Below are 24,042 nucleotides of genomic sequence, written 5' to 3' on the forward strand. Positions count from 1 at the left end.
TCACACAGAATTGCTAGTTTCAACACAGAATCTAAGCAAATAAAGGAGGAAATTTTTGTTTTAAAATTAGCCTTAAATCTTAGACCATGAGTTAGAATTTCAGCATGACAAAACAATTTATATGCATGTGTGTGTTTTTTGTAGTGTGTGTGTTTTTTGTAGTGTGTGTATGTGTGTGTGTGTGTGTATCCCCTGAGCTAAAGAGAATCTTATAAAATCAAATACAGAAAGAGGTGTGAGCTCAGTGTAGGTAAGACAGCAGCAAGGTAACTCACTGTCCCAAGAGAAAGCCATCTCCACAGACAGGCATTACTTTGAGGCATTGAAAGTTAGGGCTTCAGTGTGTAGTCTTAGCAGTCACTGTTCAGAACTTAAGTATGTATTTGAAAGGAGGGAAATTGGGGTGGTGAGCACACAGTGGGAAAACAGTGCGAAGATGACTTAGGAAAAAGATAGCCTGTGACATGACAAGATCAAAGATCCGAGACCTCCAGGAATGAACTGACAACACTGTCTCCTCACAGTCCAGCCCCAGACTGTAATCCCCTGTTCTTCAGGCCTCAAGATGGGGAAGCTTCTGTGCCTACAGTGCCCATCATATAGCAGCCTCCACTGATAAGTGCAATGAGTAATGACTTGCAAGATTGAAAAAAAAAAAAGACATTCAATATGGCTTACTCTAGAATAAATTCTGCCCTTTACATGAGAAAACGAATTGCAGGCTTAAAAAAATCACCCATATTAGAGGGCAGGAAGCAACAATGATAGAAGCCATGATATCAGGGCCGAGGGACAGAGACAAGAGTAATGAGACTAGAGTGAGCATTGCTGAACACAGGGCGTGGACATTATAGATCGCTTTAAGCTGGATAATAAAAGGATCTCTGAAATTTCATGAACCAGAATGCTCTGTGTGTGGTATCCAAAGCCCCACTTGTCAATCATCAGAATATTTTATCCCTGAGTCTGAGAACCCTTCAGTGTGGGATGAGACAGTAGTGAACATGCTTCAAACAGCCCAGCCACTCCGAGCATGCTGCTGAGGATCTCGTGGAACCAAAAATGCTCTAAGTAATGATGCCTTTCTGACAGGAAAAAAGGTGGAAAGAAAAGAAAGGGAAAAAGAATAAAATCTAGTCACATGTATTCTTACCATGTTTTAGTTTATTATTTTAGAATGTGATATATGTGTGCATTTAAATGGGGTCATATCCATCCCCTTATTTTCCCTTTCAAGCTCACCCCGAATTGCCCTCCTCCCATATCTGTATCTCCACCTCCTCCTCTTTCTTCTTGAATGACACATCCACTAAGTCTGATTAGAGCTTTCTACATACCTGAGTATGGAGCATCATGGGAAACTCTCCAGTTTCTTACTTCTAGAACACTTTGTACTCCTTTTGGAAATGTTTTTATTGTCATTTTTAAACTGATTTCATAGGCCTCTCCTGTGGTTTTGAAAGGAATTATAGTTTAACTAATTTACTTTCTCTAAATTCATTCTACTATTTCCATGCATTTTAATTTGTCAGAATTTTACATATAATATTGTACTTATATCATTTACATCCCTCCCTCTAGTCCTCCTGTGCTTCTACCACCCTTAAATTATTATTTTGTTATATGTATGCATACACAAAAAGATGGATTTGTGTGTGTGTGTGTGTGTGTGTGTGTGTGTGTGTGTGTGTGTGTGTGTGTCCTGAAGAGTCAATTCAGTACTGCTCATGTGTACATTTAGGGATGGCCATCTGGGACTGGACTACCTACTGGGGTATTCATCCTTGGAGAAGACTGGTTTCTCTCTTTATCAGCCTCCATTCATTTACTGTAACTCTTCATCTAGGAATGGGGCCTTGTGAGATTTCCCCATCCCTATTGGCCTGTCAATTGGTGTTGTCATTGTTCAGGTCTTGTTTAGGAGGCCATATTGTTAGGATTTCCTGGATGCCACTTTCTGTCATATAAGGAAGACACAATCTCCCACCAGAAACCCTATTCCTCTAGGACATTAAAAGCCAGGACCTAGCTATAGAGACCTTCCCCCAGCCCTCAGATCCTCAGCCCTCATGCTAGCCAAGGGGATAATTTCTACTTCTGTTCATTCCAATTATCCTGAAAATAGAGAAAATTCTATCTATGAAGGAGTCACATTTATTTAAAATCATGAGCTTCATCGATTAACACAAACAGAAGCAAGGATGATCCCATAATGAGAGCAATCAAGAGATTCCGAACTGACAGGCCAAAGTGGACAACTAACCAGCTCCAATAAGTAGTTTTGCCATTGGTTGCCTGTACCCTAAGGAATCAGGGTTTCTTGGATGGGATGGGCTCACTGAAGGTAATACTGCAAAAAAGAAATGTCTGTCTTGAGGGAACTGGGCTCAGTGGCTTTTTTGACTTTTTACTCCACCATGATAGCACAAGCATTAAATTCAGCCAACAAGAAAACTGAAAAATAGAAATTAACTTGCTTTTCCAAGTTCATCAGGAATCCAGTTGCAGATTTTACAAGTCTCAAGCACTCTGTTGGCAGTCCTCTGCTCTTTGGTGCCTTTGTTTCCACGGGAACATGGTTTTGTAACCTTGAGCACCTGACATCCTTTCAATTAGCTACTGGTTTGACTCCAGAGGGTAACGAGCTGTCTTCCTGCTTGGATAATGAAATGCTTGCTGTAGTTGGAAGCAATCTGTACAAACAAATGTGTCAACATTCTTTTCTTCCTTCATCATGGTATTTTTTTTTTCTGGTTTTGGAGTATACCTTTTCTCCTAGATTTTCACATAGTCAATGAAAATTTGCTGAAAATGCCTAATGTTAGAATATCATAAGACTATTATTGTATAGTTTTGTAGCTCGGAAGTGTACTTGGGCTTTTTTATCGGTACCAACAGCTCCCCAATAATGACATGGAGACTTATTTTTTAATTTCAAAAGCTCTGCCCATAGCTTAGGCTTCTTTCTAACTAACTCTTTTTGTGGTTGTTGTTGGTTTTTTGTTTTTTTTTGTTTTTTGTTTTTTTTTTTTTTTGAGAAGGATTTCTCTGTGTAGCTTTGGAGCCTATCCTGGCACTCGCTCTAGAGACCAGGCTGGCCTTGAACTCACAGAGATCTGCCTGCCTCTGCCTCCCGAGTGCTGGGATTAAAGGCATGCACCACCAATGCCCCGAATAACTAGCTCTTATAACTTTAATTCACCCATATCTTTTCATCTACGTCCTTTAACATGTCCTAGTTACAAGCATGACCTTGCTGCTTGTTCTGTATCCTCTGGCAGCTCCGCATTCTTCTTCCCAACCATTCTCTCTGCCCAGCAAATCCTGCCTAGTTATTGACCTTCAGTTTTTTATTAAAACAATCCCAGTGACACGTTTTCACAATGTGTAAAAAGATTATTCCACAACACAGATGCTTTAGAAAGATACTCCCTGGGTAAAAGTCAAAGAATGTGCAGGTGGCTTTCTATTCTAGCTGCACTTCTAAGAGTTTCCCCTCCTATAAGGCTGTCAGCAGAATTCTCTCTCTCTCTCTCTTTCTCTCTCTCTCTCTCTCTCTCTCTCTCTCTCTCTCTCTCTCTCTCTCTCTCTGTGTGTGTGTGTGTGTGTGTGTGTCTGTGTGTGTGTCTGTGTGTGTGTGTGTGTGTGTGTGTGTGTGTGTCTGTGTGTGTGTGTGTCTGTGTGTGTGTGTCTGTGTGTGTGTGTCTGTGTGTGTGTGTGTGTGTGTGTTTGTGTGTGTGTGTACATGCATGCATGTGCATATGCAGGCCTGTGGAGGCCATCTTACATGTGTTAGACAGAGTTGCCCCCTTTCCTAATTTCACCAGTAGACTAAACTGTCTGTCCAGGGATCCCTGGGGATCCTCCAGTCACCATTTCCCAAGCTCTCTGGTTACAGTGTCTGACCACAAATGGCTTTTTACATAAATTCTGGGAATCAAACACTAATCTTTGTGTCTGTAAGGAAAGCCCTTTACCAACTGAGCCTCTCTCCAGTCCCAGAATTCAGCTCCTCAATGGTGAGAGAAAAATAAAAGCAAACCAAATTAAAACACTGTGCTAGTCAGGGTTTCCCACTGTGCTAGTGAGGGTTTCTGTTACTGTGATGAAACACCATGACCAACAGTAAGTTGAGGAGGAATGGGCTCATTTGGCTTATGCTTCCATATCTTAGTCCATGATTGAAAGCAGTCAGGATAGGAACTCAAACAGGAAGAATCCGGGAGGCTGGAACTGATTGATGCAGAGGCCATGGAGGGTTGTTGTTATTGACTTGCTCCTTATGGCTTGCTGAGCCTGCTTTTTTAAAGAGCCCAGGACTACCAGGCAGGGATGATACCACCCACAACGGGCTGGGCCCTCCCACATCAATCACTAATCCAGCTGGATCTTAGGAAAGTGTTCTTTCTCAGTTGCAGTTCCCTCCTTTCAGATGAGTCTAGCTTGGGCCAAGCTAGCCAACACAACTGATCCTTGTCAACTTGACACACAAACATATCGATGCTAAGTCATAACCTTTCCTTTCTTGTTGATCCCCAAGATCACACAATAACATCACTATCACAAAATAAAACATCTCACAAACTTAGAAAGTTCCCCTGTCTTTGCACTTACACTTTTGAATTCAGCCTCTTTAAATCCAGTGTCTTTTAAAACCTAAAATCTCTTTAAAAATTCAGTCTCTCAACTATGGGCTCCTGTAAAATAAAAAATAATAATAAATTAATATTTTCTTTCAGACAGAACCAGGATACGTTTTCCATCTAAACAAAGCAAAACCAAAGTCCAAAAGTATAAACAGCTCAGTGTGCAATTGTCTGGGATCCATACACAATCTTCTGGGCTGCTCCAAAGGGCTTGGGTCACTTCTCCGGCTCTGCCCTCTGCAGCACACACAGCTTGTCTTCTAGGCTCCGGCTGGCTCCACTCCACTAATCTTGCTGTTCTTGATGGTCATCCCATGGCACTAGAATTTCCAAACTGCTGGGGTCTTCTGCTGCAACAGTGCTGCACTTTCACCAATTGCCTCTCCTGGGCTCTCTTCAGGGACTTGAGCCCTGCCACATAGTGCCACATCAGCTGCACTCCAGGACCCCTTCAAGCCTTCAAAACCAGCACCATTTGAGTGGTTCTAACGGTATCAAGGTCAGCTGCCATTGTGGGGCAGCCTGGTAGCTAGATAGATAGATTCCAGGTGCTGATCCTGAGAAACCCTGCCTAGAAGACTTTACCTCAGTGATGCTGGTCTCTTCTTACCACAGCTGATTCTTCATCCCCAGTTGACCAGCACTCATTATCCCAGCAAAGCAAAGGTTTTCTTTAGTGGTTCCAGTCTCTTGTTAATAACAGATGATTCTTCAGATGCACCTAACATGACACCACAAATTCTTCACAATTTCCCTTTGAAATTGCAAAAGCTAGGCCTCCAATGTCTGCACTGCTCTCAGCAATCTTACCTTCCAAGCTCTTACAGAACAGTTCACTGAGCTCTCAACACTCAGTGGGTTTTCTAACCCAAAGTTCTAGTTGGAGTTTTTATTGGTGTAATGAAACACTGTGGCCAAAAGAAATTTGGAGAGGAAAGGGTTTATTTGACTCCCACTTCTACATCTTAGTCCATTACTGCAGGCAGTCAGGACAGGAACTAAATCAGGGCAGGATCCTGATGCAGAAGCCATGGAGGAGTGCTGTTTATTGACTTGCTCCCCCTGGCTTGCTGAGCCTGCTTTTTTAAAGAGCCCAGAGCCACCAGGCAGGGATGGCACCACCCACAATGGGCTGGACTCTCCCCCATTAATCACTAATTAAGAAAATGCCCTATAGGCTATTTAAGCATTTTCTCTATTGATTTTCTGTTCTCTTGGGTGACTCTAGCTTGTGTCGGGTTGAAATAAACCATCCAGGACAACCACTAAAAGGAAGACAGTATTTTATACCATGTGTAGTTAACATGTGTCATTCTGTGTCCCATCTGAATCTCTAAGTGTGATTCCATAGCAGATTTAATGTGTGTGTAAAAGTGATTCAGGCATAGGCACAACACAAGTCTTTTTATTCATCATAGATTTTTCACTTCCATTTCTTACTGTATATAAAATGCTTCTATGAATATCTGTGACTACTAACGTCTAGGCACTTTATTATCGACTCATAAGTTCTTTGAATTGGAAAGACAAAATCATGAAAATCTTCAACTCCTTGAATGTTATTCCTAGGATCTCAGGATTCTACCGATCCCCTTACTTCACAAACAACTTCCTTCCATATGGACTTGAGCTTATAGCTAGCATTTCTCAGTCATAAATCAGCATTCCCAAACTATGACATTTTTTGGTTGCCTAAATATGAGTGTTTTACATGGTTCCTTATTTTTTTCACATTACTTCTGATGCCTGATTCTACACACACACACACACACACACACACACACACACACACACACACCACACAGACACCACACACAGGCATCCACACATTTTATTTTCTTCAGACAGGGGCTCACTATATAATCCAGGCCACTCTTTAACTGTTGGGAATTCTCCTGCCTCAGCCTCTTGATTCTTAATTCAATGAGTAAGCATCTCTTTCCTGCTCTGTCCTCTGCCCCCTCACTGTATCTCTCTCTCCATCATCACCTAGGCACATTTACCAGTTTTATAGAACTTCCAGAATTTCCTGGGTTGTTTGTTTGTCTGTTTCCTTGCTTGTTTGTTTGGTTTGGGGAGTTTTTGTCGGGGGGGGGGGCGTGTAAGGAGCATTCTGAAGAAATACAACTAATGAAACTATTTCAGGAATCCTTTGATTTGTTATTTTAAAGGACAGATAATCGGTTCTCAACTACAAATTGTAATGGGATATTGAATACTAATTTTTAAAAATAACAATTTCCTGATACTGAACTGTCACTTTAATTTTACCCCTTGGCCTATTAGTGAACACTTTCTAACTCCTTTGTGCTAAAGCTCTATAGATGCTTGTGTCTTCAGTAATTCTCCTAGACAAGATTTTAAAGGAAGTAACTGGACACAAAACAGGGAACTGATGCATGATGCCCATGGTTACAGTGTATCATTGATGCCATTGCTATTCCTGGCTCTGGAGCTAAGGGAATGAGAACTAATATTCCAGCAAGATGGTCCATGTGGCTACTAGTCTGCCAGAGCTTGACATAAATATCTCCAGTCCCTCAGTGAAGAATGTGTGACTCAAACAGCAACTTTACTTTCTAGGGAAGGATACATGAGTGAGATCCTTTTCCAAGAAATTGGCCCTCTATCCCAGCAAACACTCCCTGCTCCTTGCAAAAACATAACACTGCCACAGATTTTTTTTTTACTTCTCTATGGGAATTTCTATCTCATTTTGTTGCATTTTCATCTGAAATCACCACAGTGTTAAAACTACTGGGTGTCAGACAGATGAGAGATGGCTCCTCAGTGAAGAGCACTGGCAGCTCTTCCAGAGTACCTGAGTTCAATTCCCAGCACTCACATGGTGGTTCACAACCATGTCTATAATTCAATTTCAGGGGAGATCCCACGTCGTCCCCTCACTTAGGTGGGCTCCAGGAACACACATGATCTCATAGATGTACAAAAGGCAAAACACTCATATACATTAAAGAAAATAATTAAATAAATTAGTAGGAAGAACACTAATTTCACTGGATATCTAAAAAGGCTAGCTAATTATTCTAGAGTTTGGTTTTTGTATGTTTTTGTTGTTGTTGTTTTGGTTAAATTATATATTGACTCTATTTTTGTCTTTGTTTTTTGGTGGTACAGGGATTAAACTCAGGACTTTACAGATGCTAGGCTGGTGCCCTGTCATTGTGCAGCAACATTATCCCCAAACAGTGCTGACATATTGGCATTGATTTTTTTGGCCTGGCCTATCAACTACTGTAATGTATTTTATTTTAATAGACCACTAGTGAGATTTTTTTCCAAATTAGGCTCTAACTAACTTAAGTTTTAGCATTGGTTTTCCAAAATCTCAATTGTTTATTTAAACGTTTCACATTTCAAAAACAGAAATATATCATGAAAATAACTTCTCTTACTCAATAAAGCAAATACCTGAAACCCAAGCCTATTTACAAGATATTTAAATGTCATGGAACTATGACTGTGTCAGTGTGTAGCTGAGTCTGTGCAGATCTGGAGGAGGTTTGGGTGTGTTCTGTGATTACACAGAGTATCTGGTTTTTCTTTCAAAACAAACAAGGTAGGAGATGTTGCCTGTGCAGTAAATACAGGGATGTATCCGAGCATTGGCAAAACCGTCTCTTCCATCACAATTCACCATTTGAAGTGCAGCAGCTACAGAATTATTTGTACAATTTTCTGTTTCCAAGAATATTTCCTCCACAGCATCCTAGTTATGGGGAAATTCCAGTTTAACAAGCGCTGTGGGCCAAACTGATTTACAATATGTGATCCGTGCCATTTCCCAGAGAAAACAAAAGAGAATAAATAGAATCAGAATGCAACAGGCAATGCTCTCAGCAAGGAGTGCTCACTTGCCTTCTGGTGCTTTTGAGTAATGGATGACGTGAATCCCCACCTCAGGGTCTAGAACTCGAAGCATGAAGACACAGGCAAATCCTCAGGCAAACCAGGGTCTTCCAGTCCCCCTGGAATGTGTGAAGAGCAAGGCAGTCTGACAGGAAAGCATCTGCAAGAACCTTCTGCCATAACCATAGACATGGAAGGATTTGCTATTTTTCCTTCCCTCCCTTGGAGACTCTCACTGTCTCTGCTAGGGGGCCTCTGGTCACGGAGCAGAGCCTCACTTAACGGAGCAGGGAAGGACAGGAGCCATTTCAGGTGGCCCACATGACTCCAAGTTTTAGTATAAATGCTCACCTTTTCTGGAAACTTTGTGGTTTTTCTGTACACAGCAATCCCTTATCATCAAGCAGTCCTGGGGCAGCCCACCAAGAAATCATTATGGGTGGGGTGAAGAAATAAATGATGTATTTGGTGAGTGTATATTCTCTCAATCCAATAGTTCTTTTTTCTGTTTTCTCAGATGCATTTTTCATAATTAAAAAGCATAGGTGTGACGACTCTGAGGAAAATAACAATGTGAAATGTGATATTTAACAGCACATAGTGGTTTGTGTCTAGACTGTACCTCTCTGGCTGCGTACTGTCTTTGTTCTGGTAAAATTCTGGAAAACCTGAGAAAGTTGGTTGAGAAAATTCTCTGCTTAGTTTCAAGACGTTGTTTCAAATGCCTCATTTATTTTTGAACTTAGCTACGGTCTTAATGAATGAGTAAACTATCTGTATAACTTTTCTGGCTTTCTAGTGTGGATCTTTGATTTTAATTTCATTGGGTACCATTTACAATTCAGAAGCCATCTGTATTCTAATGTGTAGTGAGCACTGGGCTCTCTACAGCCTTGGCACAATCCTGTGGGACATTACTTAAGAAAAATTCAGTCTCACTCCATTCAGGTATAGGGTCCAGAACTCCTACCCAAATCTCTGGCTGCTCAAGCTCTGTGAGGAGCTTGAGGGTGAAATCTTTCCATGTATCCTATGCTTATCCCATGCCCCATAACTGAAACCTAATGTGATACAAAGGCTAGGTATAAAGAGCTGTCAGACAGTTTTGTTTGGGGGAGTGATATTGGGAAAAGGTTTGTACACTTTCAATACTGATGAAGTAGTTTTCATATATTTTCACCTGTGGCTGGTGGAATGCATGGGTGTGGAGACTGCAAGTTCAAAAGTCTGACTGTGCTAGCATTTCCTTTTGCTATTAGGCTCCACCCAGAGATTTTCTGATTCAAGGAATTCAACTATCAAAGCTTGCCTTGGTTCCTTCTCTCATTAGAGAAATAGCGACTTCTCCCTTGTAGACAATTTTACCCTGCTATATGCTTAGAATTCCGAGGTGGAAGGGAACAGCAGCAAGCATTCTTCTCATCACCAACTGGAGGAAAGCTAACCCTGCTAACTTAGTGGTGTGTGGTGATACTACTTTTTTCCCCGGCATTATAGAGCTGATGCAGCTGCCCTGTGTCCATCCCCTGAAACTGTCACTTTCAATACATAAATTCGTTACTACAATTTGACCTTGCTTGTAAACACATGATTAAAAAATTATTTATTTGCAACATCTGATATTTTTAAGATGGTCAATGAAGTTAAAATGAAATTCATGTCACGTGGTTTTACTTTCTCAAATATAAAATAACTGCTGAAAACTAGCAAATTCTCCATAGATTTTATTTTTTACTTTTTTAAATAAAAACATGCAATTTGAATACTTGAGCTGTTAAACTGCTGACATTCATGTAGAGTAACTACTGGAGTAAACATGAAATGAAGGTGTTATTGATGTCAAAATACCAATTTTCAAAACTATTTTGTGAAACACTGTTAGGATTTTTCAGAATGACCAAAAAAGAAAATGTCTCAGTAAAGAGTAAGCCACTGACTGCATTTAAATGTTAGTGAGACTCCTGGCTCAAATCAGTGAGCTACAGCCAATATTTTACCTCTCATTTGCCTCTAAATTCTATTGAATCTAAAGTAAAAATGTAAAGATGTGTTGCATTCATAGATGTAACAAAGCCTGAAAATTGGCTGGCTGTTAAAATTGAGACTTTTAACAAACAGTGTGTGAAAGAAAAGGGCAGATCCATAGTCCAGGGGATTCTAAGTGAAAACTTCAGAAAAGCCCAGAGGTGTCTGCCAGGAGACCCCATGGAGGGGGCTTCACAGTATCTTGTGTGCCTTCGACACCACTACTGAAGTTTATTCCAGCTAGGTCATCTCTAAGTCAAGAAGGAAACAGAAGTTATGGCATGTAAGTGATGTATGAATACCATTGAAATTTCTCAAAGAGTGCTCATGAAAATGTTAGTAATTGGAACTAAATAGATTTGAAACATGTAAGCATTAGTCAAAGAAACTGATGTTCCAGTTGGGTGTAGTCACACTCATCTGTTATCCCATCAGACAGACTGAGGCAGGAGAATCCTGGCATCCAGTCCAGTCTTGTGCTACATGGTCATATAATGTCTCAAAATGAGAGGAATCCTTGTCAACTCACCCATTAATTATTGATGAATTTCTAAAATTATGAAAAAACTGTCTTTCAGTATGCTCACATGGTAAATAATAGGAAAGAGAATGATGGATAAGATATTAAAATACTTAGAAATCATTTTGTATGATGATGAGAACAGATCAGAGCTCTACAGATGTGACAAATAGAAAGGAAACAAAGTTCTTCAGTCTGAGGTATAGAATACAATACAGAGAAAAATACAGAGAGAGAGTAAAACATTCAAATAAGACACAAAGCACACATGCTAAGTGTGATAGAAGAAAGATTCATAGTAAGTATACTCAAAGCAACAGCAAGAATTGTAAGACAAAATCCTCAATAAAGGTAACAAAACTGTACCATCAAAGCACCAATCTTCTTGGTTAGTAATAAATGTCCAGGGATACATAAATGTTGATGAATTTTTGTACTTTCTGACAAAACAGGAAAATATATAAGGAGTCAACATATTATATTTAAAAATGCATATGCATGCGTAAAATGTATAGAGAAAACTAATCAGGAGGTCTATAACTTACACATTGCTCAGATGATAGTATTATGACCAGACAAAATTTTACCAAAACTGATGCTAACTCATGACCATAGAACACTAACATTTGAAAAAGCAATAAGTAACAAGACACATGCCAAACATGTTAAGACCAGACTTTATCAGGAAAAACCATTGTACTTAATATAAATAAAATTTTAGATGAATGACAAATACATTTTTAAAATATATCAAACAAATTAAAACAACACACATACAGAAATTAACGAATTAGCAAAAAATAACACATAATAAGGGTGATAGTGCATCTTTAGTAATACAATGCAAATTAAGGAAACACTTGTCTCCCCAAGGACAAGACAGAAAAGCAGAAATAACACATTAACAATAAGGAGGCAATGTGAATAAATTAAGAATTTGGAATCTATAAATACAAAACTTTCTACATGAGCCAATTGTAAATATGAACTATCCAAACAACCAAAAACCACCTCAACGTGTCAATAATCAGAAAGTAAAATAGAAATAAGGAGAAAATGCCGTTCCCCTATAATGAGATTGTTGTCTACCTTGGTTACCATTCCTAGAGCCTTCATCCAGTAGCTGTTCAAAGCAGAAACAGGCACCCACAGCTAAACACTAAACCATACTCCTGGAATCCAGTTGTGGAGAGGGAGGAGGGATGAGAAAAGGAGCCAAGATGGTGCTGCAGAAACAGTTGACCTGACCTCTTGAGAGCATGGAGACCCTAGTCATAAGGCTGGAGAAACAGCATTGGACCGAACCAAGCCCTCTGAATGTGGGTGACAGCTAGGAGGCCAAGACAGTCTATGGGACCTCTAACAATGGAGCCAGTCTTTAAACCTAGAGCACAAATGGACTTTGGGAGCCCATTCCCTATGGAGGGATACTACTGCGGCCCAGATACAGCAAGGAAGGCCTAGGCCCTCCCCCAAACGATATGACAGACTTTGACGTTCCCTGGTGGAGGGCCTCACTATCCCTGGGGATGAGTTGGAGGGATTGGGGAGGAACATGGGAGGATGGATATGTAAATATGAGTAATAATTAAATCATTTAAATAATAAAAAGAAATTAATATTCATTAAGTTTAGAAATTCTGCCATATTAGCCTTTTTGTTTTTCTTCTTAAATTTTTTTATTATACGAGAATTTACTGCCTGAATATAATGTATTTTGATTTGATATAATTTGATTAAGTCCACCCCAACTACCTTCGCTCTTGTTTTCCCCTCACACCCTGACAACTTCATGTATTGTTTTTGTAAACCCAGTGGGTTCAGTTATTGCTGCCCATAGGCATGGATATGGAACCATCCACTGGAGCATGGCAGCTTCTCACACGATGCATTGCTGAGTCCAGCAGCTCTCACCCACTCCTTAGATGGGGTGGGACTCCACCAGTCCACCACCACCTGTGCTGGTATGTAGAGGGGCTTCACCCTGTGAACGTCCCACCTGCCATGAGCCTACCTGTGCAACAGCTCTGTCAGGCAAAAGCTGTTTCCCTGCAGACAACGTTTACCATGTTAGCATAAATATGTGTATCACATAAAGATGTGATGATGATGCTTCCAAAACTACATACATCAGACATACTCTGTGTGCTCCTACTTGTAATAAACATGAAAATATAGAACAAGCACTAGCAAATCAACTGCAGAAGGCAAAGGTAAAGCATAATCTCATTTAAATGTTTTATATATGAAATCTACAAATTATATTCATTCTATGTATGAGACTACCTTGATAAAAAAGGTGAATTGTTCAGTAGTGTCTTTTCCCCTTTATAATGATAATTGATATTCATGATGATGTGGGGATGATGATAATGTGATGACAGTGATTATCACGATTATGTGATGATGATGTGGTGATGTGATGATGATAATGTAATGATATGAAAATGATGTGATGTGATGATGACGATGATGAAGTGATGATGATGTAATGATACGATGATGACAATGTGATGATGATGCTATGATGAGGATGATAATGGTGTTGTGATGATAATGGTGTTGTGATGGTGATGTAATGATGTGATGATATGATGAGGATGACAATGTGATGACAATAATGTGTTGAGGATGATAATATGATGATGATGGTGATGTGATGGTGATGATCATGATCATGATAAACATGTGATGATGATGATGATGATAATGTGATGATATGATGATGGTGATGATTTATGATGATGTAATGATATGATGATGATGCAATGACAATAATGATCATATGTAATGATGTAATATATGATGACAATGTGATGATGATATGATGATGGTGATGATGATGAGATGACAGTGATTATCATGATTATGTGATATGTGATGATGATGATGATGATGTGATGATGGTGATGTGTGATGATGGTGATGATGTGATGATGATGTGTGATGACGATGGTGATGTAATGATGTGTGATGATGTGATGATGGTGATGGTGATGATGGTGATGATGATGATGGTGATGATGATGATGGTGGTGTGGTGATGATGGTGATGGTGATGATGATGGTGATGATGATGATGGTGGTGTGGTGATGATGGTGATGGTGATGATGATGATGGTGATGATGATGATGGTGGTGTGGTGATGATGGTGATGGTGATGATGGTGATGGTGATGATGATGATGGTGGTGATGATGATGGTGGTGATGATGGTGGTGTGGTGATGATGATGATGGTGGTGATGATGATGGTGATGATGATGATGGTGGTGTGGTGATGATGATATAATACTAATGATGGTGGTGGTGGTAGTGGAGTCAGATTTGGTTTATTTCACATTGTTTCTCTTTATACTATTATTTTCTAAGCTTTTACAGTAAGAACTTTGAACAACTATTCTAAAGTCTTCAAAACTATTCAAAAATTGAACTTTCTCCCTAGATGCAAATAACTCAAATGGTAAATGTCAGATAATGGAGGGTAACCTCACACATTTAAAGATTCTATCCAGATATCCAGTCTTGTTGTGCTAAGATAATATCTAAAATGACCACACAATAAGGCTTAGATTCTTTGGGAGACAGTTGTTAGGGCTCAAACTCAAAGCTACACACATGCTGAGCAGCACAACCCCAGTTCCTACAAGTAAGTATTTGGAAATGATAAGCTTCTTCTGTCAATCTACACACTCCTACAGCCTACAGTCACAGTGGCCAAGAAACAGGGTAAACATCCAGCTGAGGTACTGAAAGAGAATATATGACAGATATTTGAATACATGTGTGAATATGTGTATACATGAATATCATTCCACCATAAAGAAATGAAGGAAATCCTGCCCAATTCAGCAGGAACAGAAACAGACATGATCATGTTACATGAAATAAGCCTGGTGTCCAAGACAAGCATTGTCACTCCTGTGTGAGTCTGAAACAGCTGGTCTTGTAGAAGTTGTCAATAGATTAGTACTTACCAAATACAGGCAGAGGGTAAATGACCAGTGGGTGACAAACTGCATGCAGAAATATGTTCTGGTATGATATTGTACAGCGGGGTGGCTACCAATTAACAATGAGCTAGAGGAGAGGGTGTTAAGTATTTTCCCATAAAGAAATGATAAATGACATAATCTAGGCCTGGTACAACATGTGTATATGTATATTGAAACACTGCTTGGTACCCCATAAAAACATACAACTGCTATTCTTTTATTAACATAATAATATTATTAATTAAAAGTATCATTAACACATATTTTCTTCTAAACTGAGCAGTAAGAGAATGCTGCTTAATTTTCATAGTGGTTGTTAAGTCACAGGCCAGTGGCTTCTTTGCCAGGACGAGCTGGTGGCATATCAGCTGTAGATGAAGCTGTATGTCTGGGGCTAATCTGGGGTTGGGTCATAGAGAAATAATAGCTCTGGGGAAAGCAGAGAGAAGGGGGAGCAAAGGCTTGGAGTCCACCACTCCTTTCTAAGCTGGGTCTGAAAGAGGTCCCAACATTGCCCTTGAGAAGGAAGCACTTGGAATTCATGCTTCAGGAATTTTCTTCTCCGTTTGTAAAATGCCTGGTGAAATTATTTGAACGTTAATGTGTACATGGCTCCCAGTGATATTCTCAAGATACAGAGGGAAAAAGAGATAGTAGAAGCTGTGGCAGTCCCAATCACGGTCCTATTGGCCCACACTAATTGTATTATTTGGTCTATTACAGTTTTAGTTTAAATCAGAATATAACTTCTGAGTAACATTGGGAGAAACTCTTATTTTCATGACCTTGTGAAAGAAAATTTCAATTCTTAGCATTTTAAAGGTGCTAATAGAACAATCATAGGGGTCTTGTTTGTGTTGCTCTCCATAATACCTTTTCATTGTAGAATATGATGCTGTCAATGTATACTTCATTAAATGACTAGTCTATCGCTGAGATATATGAAAGAAAATATACATTAGAAATGTCGGAGCTGCAGATCTCATTAATTCAGTTTTTTTTCCATATTCTTCCTAGGCGAAGGTGAAGTTTACCTTTGAATGCCTAAGAAGAAATGACTATTGTAAGCATCATCACCATAAACATATTGAAGCATAATCTATTGAAAAGCTTCTTTGTAGCTAAATGAATAGATGTGCTTAGTTTCTTATACAATAAGTGCCTGTTAACTTTATTTTGTCTAGGTATTCTGATATATTTTGGGAATGTAATGGTGAAAATGTTCACTTCATGCTTTTTCAAGTTGATAGTTGGGTGTGGAAATTGACATGAAAATGGGCAACTGTGATTGAAAGGGGGGGGGAAATGCAGTGTCGAAGAGCAAACTGCTGACAGTGTGGCCTCACAGGACGAATTTCCTCACACTGCTCCTAGGGGATAAATGAAATGAGGGTATTCATTTAGGAAATTTGCAGATGAAGGGCAGTCTGGTTCATACGGATTGTTCCCGAGACTGTAGGGTATTGAGCTGTGAGAGTGGTGGGAAAAATGCTTGGATTTCATGAGGTGGGGTGCAAGTGGTGAAATGCCATGGCTAATCGCCATTATTTACATTAGCCGAAATTATCAGTATATTTGTTAGTCATTGAGCCAACCACTTTACATGAAAAAATGTCACTTAATTCTTGCAGCACCTCTCCCGTCTCTAAAATTTTCAAACACGGGGATGATATGATAAATGTTCATTCTAAAACCATTAGAAAAAGCACTAGATAAAATGAAAACAGCAGCATTAGCTCTCAGACCGCTTATACAGCTACTGGCATTATTATACAAACTACAGCAAGACACAAAACAGAAAAATAGTAATACTTTGTTTTATTCATCACTTTGACAGTTTCAAAAGTACAAACTCATCAATTTTAAAGTACAGACAATTTGTATTTCCTCAGCCAGAAGACAAAAAAGGAGATCACAGAGAGAGAGAGAGAGAGAGAGAGAGAGAGAGAGAGAGAGAGAGAGATCAAAGAAGTTACTAGAAAGTCGCAGTAGATGGGAATACTAGTGGAAGAGGGGAAATCTTCAGAGTGCGGGGGTCCAGACCGATTTATTAAAGCGTCAATTCCTGGGGTCACCCACAGTGTAGCAAATGGGGACCTGCTTCCCGTTAGATGCCGAGATGCCCCTCTTATTCACTTAGGGTCTCAGACAGGATGAGGTCCATGGAGGGAAACTAGACAAACAGGGCTGCCAGGGCTCGATATCTGACGGACTGGCCCTTTACTGGTAGGGCTTCTTGGTGTTGGTGTATGGATTAGGTTAGTGACTGTATTCCTGTTAAGGTTTGAATGGTGGCCGAGTAAACTCGGTCTCCACGTCCATCTGGAACCAGAAACTCTGGTTGTCAATCTAGGCATGTTCTGTACACTTACAACACCCAGCAGGCCCTGTTCCTACGAGGAAACCCAAAGCGCACTTCACTACACCTCGGGAGCCCGCCCTGTTGGCAGGCCAATCCTGAATGCTGAAGGGCAGCTGGGATGAGGCTGTCCCCTGCATCCCCCTTCCCGCTTGCTCCTCTGCATCATTGGCCTCTAACCTCCCTGTTTTCTTCCCCCAGGGCTCTACGAAACCTTCCTAACCAATGATGAACCCGAATGCTGTGACATCAGGAGCGAGGAGCAATCTGCACCCCGACCCAAAGGGACCTTGGACAGAAAAGACTCCTGCCCCAGGACGTCGCTCACAGTGTCCTCGGCCACGAGACTGTGCCCCGCCCGGCTGAAGCTGTGTGTACTGGTCCTCATCCTTCTTCACACAGTGCTCACCGCCTCCGCGGCACAGAACTCCACCGGGCTGGGCCTGGGCGGCCTCCCCACGCTTGAGGACAACTCCACTCGGGAGGACTGAGCGCAGCGGGCGCGTGCGCACGGCGCAGGGCCGGGCAGGTGCGCACTCCTGAGCGCAGAGCATTGATGATCCACCCGGGATGCGCACCTGCTGCTGCCCGGGAACTGAACCCACCCGGGTGCTTTACCCTCGGACTTCCCGCAAGACCTGCGGGTAACATTCAACATGATGGGCCCGATTCCCAACACGGACACAGCCGCAGCTTTTTACCGACTAAGAGGCTGCAAGTGACTCAGTTTCTCACACCATTTTATACACTGTGTTACTGTGTTTTAACGTTTGGAGTTTTGTTTTGTTTTGCTTTCGGTTTGGTTTGGGGTTTATTTCCCGTTTAGTTTAGTTTATTTCTTTTTCTGCACTTGTTGATGCAGGATTTCTTTGTGGGTGAACTTAAGTCTCTCCACTGTCTATCTATCTATTTCTAGTCATGTGTGTCCATCAGATACTGTCTACGTCTTGTCAGTTTCTAATAGAGGAATGACCGCTATAACCTCACGGTGTAGCAAAAAAAACAAAAACAAAAAACAAAAACAAAAAACAAAAAAACAGAAAAAAAAAACAACAATAAAAAGAATAAAAAAAGACAAAAAAAGACAAAAAAAGACAAAAAAGAAAACAAAAAAATAAAAATAAAAAAATTCCCTAAGCCTCCTTCCAACCCATGGACGCCACGCTCTGCAGGCCCTGCTGGCCCTCGCCTTCTGTCCCCAAGCAGACAACATCCGCTTGCTTCTGTCTGTGTCTCGCATGGTGGGTGTGTGCCCTGCACAAGCCCGAGCCGAGGGAGCCAGGGTCCAGTGGTTCCTCTGGATGAGCAACAGTGCGCTCGAAGAGTCAGGCAGCTCACAGGTTTTATGTGTGTGTGGGGGGGAACACAATTAAAAGAGTGAAACACGCTCCTGTGAACCGAGTTGCTCTGGTGCCCATCCCCAGTTCTTTCTTCCTGGCCAGGCAGACAGGAGCGGCCCACAGCCCAAGGCCAGCAAGCAGTCCCTCATGAACACCGGGGCACTGGCCTCCAAGTGATGGGAGCTGAGACCAAGAACACCAGTCCAGACTTCTGTTCCTCCCTTATCGTGGTGGAAGGGATTCTAGTATACAGAATACGTACCATTTAATCCCAGTATTGCCCCAGCATAGGGTTCCAGTTTCTTCCAGGTATACAGCTCTGCAATATCACAGAGGAAACTCCTTTTTAAAACAATCAACAGATCAGCCATTTTTACTACAGTGCGAAGCGTCCTCACTCCAGCAAGCTCTAGTCGGCTGAGAAAAAAATAAGTCTAATCACTGTTTGTATTTTTTTTCCTTTATGGGAACATTTCACCTGCTGAGTGTGTATGAATTTGCTTTCTAAAAGAGGCTTTTATGGGTTTACAGTAGGGCCAGTGGAAGGAAAAGTCAATAAGGGCTGTTTTTACAAAACAAACAAACAAAACAATTTTAAAAGACACTTCACATTCCTTCCTAATCTCTAACTACACTTGGGAAGTGCACTTCGGGTAGGTTTGCTGTGTGGCTGAGAGAGGAAGGAAATCCAGACAAGGTCCTCCTAGTGAACAAAATTTAGTTGTTAACTTTAGAGCTATTAAACCCACCCCCACCCCCCGGGCATTTGTTTTCGTTCAGACTCTATCCTCTGCATCATGCTTAACCCTGCGACATGCGTACAGTATGCAGATTTTGTTTTGAATAAAATGTTTTGTTCCAGTCTGTTAAGAATATTAAAAAATAATAAAGGTATTGCTTAATAAAAATTGCTAGAATTGTTTAGCAGTACATGCACAAATATTTTACTAGATTCTTTGTTTCACTAGTGTTTCGTTGAGACTGAAAACCCTAAAAATGGTCTGCATAAATACAAAAAGAAAAAAAACACCAAAAATTGCAAAACTCTCCAGTTTCTTTTTCCTTTTCTTTAAAAAAGATCCTCCCTGCCCCTTACAAATGGAGATTTATTTACTGGTGTGTGTACACACACACACACACACACACACACACACACACACACATATACACACGGGCGGGGGTGGGGGAGATACTGTGTTTTAATTTGTGAAAACATGGTGCTTTTTAGGGATGTAAATGGTGGCAATAGTGGCTTTAAGGAGACATGCTAACTTCATGAGGTAAAAGAAATAAGGCTCCAGGAACAAAGACTCACCCAGAGAGCTGTAGTCAAAGGACATAGGGTAGGTGACTGGGAATTCTGCCTGCCCCTCAGTGGAAAAGCCACTCCCAAGCCAGATCTCTTCAAACTCAGCCATACTTCAAACTCATTCCATTTGTGCTGTAGCCATTTCCATTCTTGAAGGAAACAATGTGTTAATAAGGAAAAAAATTGTTACCCCTGTTTGCTGATAGGAAGAGAAGTTGTTATTCTTTCTAAATATAGAATAGCATAATAGTAATTTAAAAAACTAGAACCCTGGATGGATTATGGAGGGGACAAAGTTTCATTTTCTCTTAATATTCTTTGCAATTCATTAAAGATGTTTTCTCCCCAAGTGTAAGAGATAGGCAACTTTGCTTTTAGAATGAAAACAGAAAAATGTGAAAGAAAAACTACATTACTTTCCCTTGGAGATGAGCACCCACAGACGACAACTTTAGACATTAGCTGAAATAATATACTGCTCAGTGTTAATGCAAAACCATGACTTAGGTGAAAAGAGGGTGAGAGGGCTGGAAGGGAGAACACACACACACACACACACACACACACACACACACACACACACACACACACACACCACAGTCAATGCAGAGATCACTGGGATAATATGTAACTTCCAGAAGATACTTTTCTTGTTGTATTTATTTGTTGTCCTTGCTGCCTCTGGTATACTATTATAGCAGGTGTCCCCTTTGCACAGTTCCACCTGAAACAAAGGAAAGCAGAGGGGAGATTGGAAAGGATGGTGGCTTTACACAGGCAGAGGACAACCCACAACGCATCAGCCACTCTAGCAGGTTTCCCAGCACATACTGAGTGTGTTTAATGCTGTGCACATGTTAATTCTGGCAGAATAAATTCCAGCCTTTCTCCTCTGGAGTCATCTCAATTTGTTTCCTTTGTAGCTGGTTCCACCACATACTAGATAATGAACTACACTATTAAAACAATTACCTCTGCATGCATGTTGAAAATCATCAAAATTATACCTGCGTCATAGATGCACAGGACAAATGCCCCTGAGTAGAGTATTCCAGTTTGTGAGCCATATTGATCCTGCTGGGAAAAGCACCATGTAACATCATCAGGTTATTCACTCTGCTATTTACATTTTGGTTTTGTTGCATTTTCTTTCACTACAAAGTTAGCATTGTTCCCCCATGCCACAATGCATTAAGGAAAAGCTGGGGTTTTTGTGTGTGACATCACCACCAAATATATTGGTCCCTCACTAATGAATCCATGTCTTTTATGCAATTAACCCTGTGCTTTTAAATAAAAGAAGTCAGAAAGAAAAGAAAGACAGGGCAGGAAGAAGGAAGGATGAAGGGAACATCACTTTGAAGTGAATGAATAATAAGTTCTTTCTACTTGGGGAAGGAAGTAAATGGAAGATGTAATTAGATGTCAGAGTCACTTGCAAAAGGCACAGGTTATCAGATGATATTTGATATCTGAAGAACATTCAGACATTAATCTTTCTGAGTCTCGGTTTTCATCCTTCTTAGGTAACTAAGTGAGCTAGGACTTTGGGCAGCATTAAATCCACACAGAATTGAAGTATTTCTTGTTTATCCTGGAACTGAAACCATGTACTTGATTTCACATACATACATGTGTATACAGAAAAGGAACAGATTATATATACTATGGCATGGCTTTACAGAGACATAAATATGTATAATATATGTGTAAACACCACAAGTCAAACCTTAATGGCATAATTATTCCATCCACAATAACACCTGCATAGCATTATGATAAGTTTTTGGTCTGCAAACCTTTGGGCAGTGTGCTCGTCTGGTATGGAAAACAGACTCTTGAAATGTCTTCATCAGTAAAGGCAAACCAGTTTTGAAATAACCAGAATCTCTTCCGCCTTCCAAGCTTTAATGATGTTTAGAACAGACTGGGTATGGATTGTCGGTATGGGGCTATGATGGATAACAAGACTGGAAGTGGAGCAAAGGGAAAGAAAAAAACTCAGGCACTGTTTACAGGGATCCCCACTACCTTGATGCAAACTACCAAAACTCACTAGACCGTCTTCTTATAATAATAAAATGAATGGCTATTCCTCTTAGCCATGATACACACCTCGATGCAAGGATCAAAACGTGAAATACTTCCTCTTTCTTGAGGGACTTCAAGGCTGTCTTCACCTGCTACAAGACATTCCAATGAGTTAAAGTAACCAACCAACCACCACCTCTTCTGTCCCAGGTCACACAGGTGGGTGGGACAAAGGCACTCAGGAACTTCAGGTTCGAACTGAGCTAGCTCTGAAGTATGACAGGCACTTAAATCTTTTGGGAATTGGATGAATTCTCTCTGTATTCTAAACTATTTTTAGTTACTTAAAAAGAATTCAACATCTGCAGTATCTAGCCCTCAAATGACATGTTGCTTCACTCCTGTTCACTCTATTGCCTTTTTATTCTGAAGACACACAGAAAGAGCCTCCAGTGAAATCTTCTTCAAATACCTTGCTAGGAAGTAATAGAACACAGAGAAGAAGCCCGGAGCCATGACAGGGGTGCAGCTACTGCTCTTTTATCCTGTGAAGCAAGGAGCTGGAAACCTCAAAGGTGAAAACACATCCTGAAATTTTGGGGACTCCAACAAAATGAATAATGAAGACACCCTTAAATACCTTAGATCCCTAATAGAGTTTATGAGTTCATTCAGAACCCACTGTGATCAGCTGTCATGCATTAACTGGGCCAAGAAGTCTGTTTCCAAATTTCAGTAGTTTATATCTATAGTACACATATTTAGAAATGACTGACATGTTTAATCCAGGCAACTGACCATGGCCATATTTTCAAGATAGTTTGAGAGATTTTATGTTACAGAATTAAAACAAGTTCTAAAGACTTTTTATGTAAATACCTTAGTATCACTAGGTTTTCTCAAAAGTGCCAAAGGGCGATACACATTGAAGTCTCTAATAAATGGAAATGTGGACCCATTCCTTAATACAAGTAAACTAGAGGGGTGTGTACAACCACAGTATCCACAGGCCTCACATGAGGAGACTGAGGTGGGAAGAACACTTGAGCCCAGGAATCTCAGAACATCCTGGGCCACATGATGAGATCCTACCTCAATAAGTAAATAAGTAAGTGGGTGGTTGGGTGGGGGGTGGTGGTGGGTGGGTGGATGGATGGATGGATAGATGGATGGATGGATGGGTGGGTGGGTGGATGAATAGATGGATAGATGCTGATCTACAATAGTAGAAGAAATAAGGATACAGCCTAAAATAAAATGTCTTTAAAATGTACACCTTTGATGCCTCTGGATTTTTTAAACAACTATCAGTAAAGGGATGTCAATGTATTCGGCATGAATGTACATCTAAAGTGAACTAATAACTTTTGTCTTTAATTAATAGTATAATCTCCATAGCATGGAGCAGTGTGTAAAATAGGTCATTGACTAATTTCTCATGGGGTGTGTGTGAATGTATTAAGTGTGGTCATTGATTACTTTTTCTTGCTTCTCTGATCTTATCTTTTCCCATTGAACATACTCATTGAATATTTTAATGTACTTTTGTTAATTTGTTGCCCACTCCATTTTTTCTGACTCCAATTTCAAATTTGCAGTTTGCATTGACACACAGTCTATGAACTTAGATCTATAATGTAGACTTTCTCCTGTGACTTTACCCTAAAAGTCCAACCTACTGCCACCTGGTGACTTTAAGATTTTAGCATCAGAGAGCCAACTGACTCAAACATACGTTTCACCTTATGTAAATTTCACTATGTCCATCCTTTTTGTCATGACTTAGTAGGAAATAAAATCTACAGCATATTAACATTCTGTATGTAGAGCCTAGGTAGAGGGCAGACCCTGCTACTTCTTCAATTCCTGCTTTTTCTACTTGTTTTGTCTCCAGATGGCTGTCATTTCCATGTCCCAATAAGCCTCTTAACATTTGTACATAAAGTTA

At 40.4% G+C, this 24,042-nt stretch overlaps 1 protein-coding gene across 1 annotated transcript in view; it reads left to right on the top strand.

Annotated features, from left to right (window-relative positions):
• Fam155a (family with sequence similarity 155 member A) overlaps window positions 1-17,905 on the top strand; it is a 490,329-nt gene extending 472,424 nt beyond the window's left edge. Inside the window, exon 3 of the mRNA XM_027387886.2 lies at window positions 17,616-17,905. Coding sequence (XP_027243687.1) covers window positions 17,616-17,905 — 290 coding nt within the window. The remainder of the gene's footprint in view (window positions 1-17,615) is intronic.
• Window positions 17,906-24,042: the final 6,137 nt, after the last annotated feature.

Source organism: Cricetulus griseus, assembly GCF_003668045.3.
Source record: "Cricetulus griseus strain 17A/GY chromosome 1 unlocalized genomic scaffold, alternate assembly CriGri-PICRH-1.0 chr1_1, whole genome shotgun sequence".
In the NCBI taxonomy this organism is placed as follows: domain Eukaryota; kingdom Metazoa; phylum Chordata; class Mammalia; order Rodentia; family Cricetidae; genus Cricetulus; species Cricetulus griseus.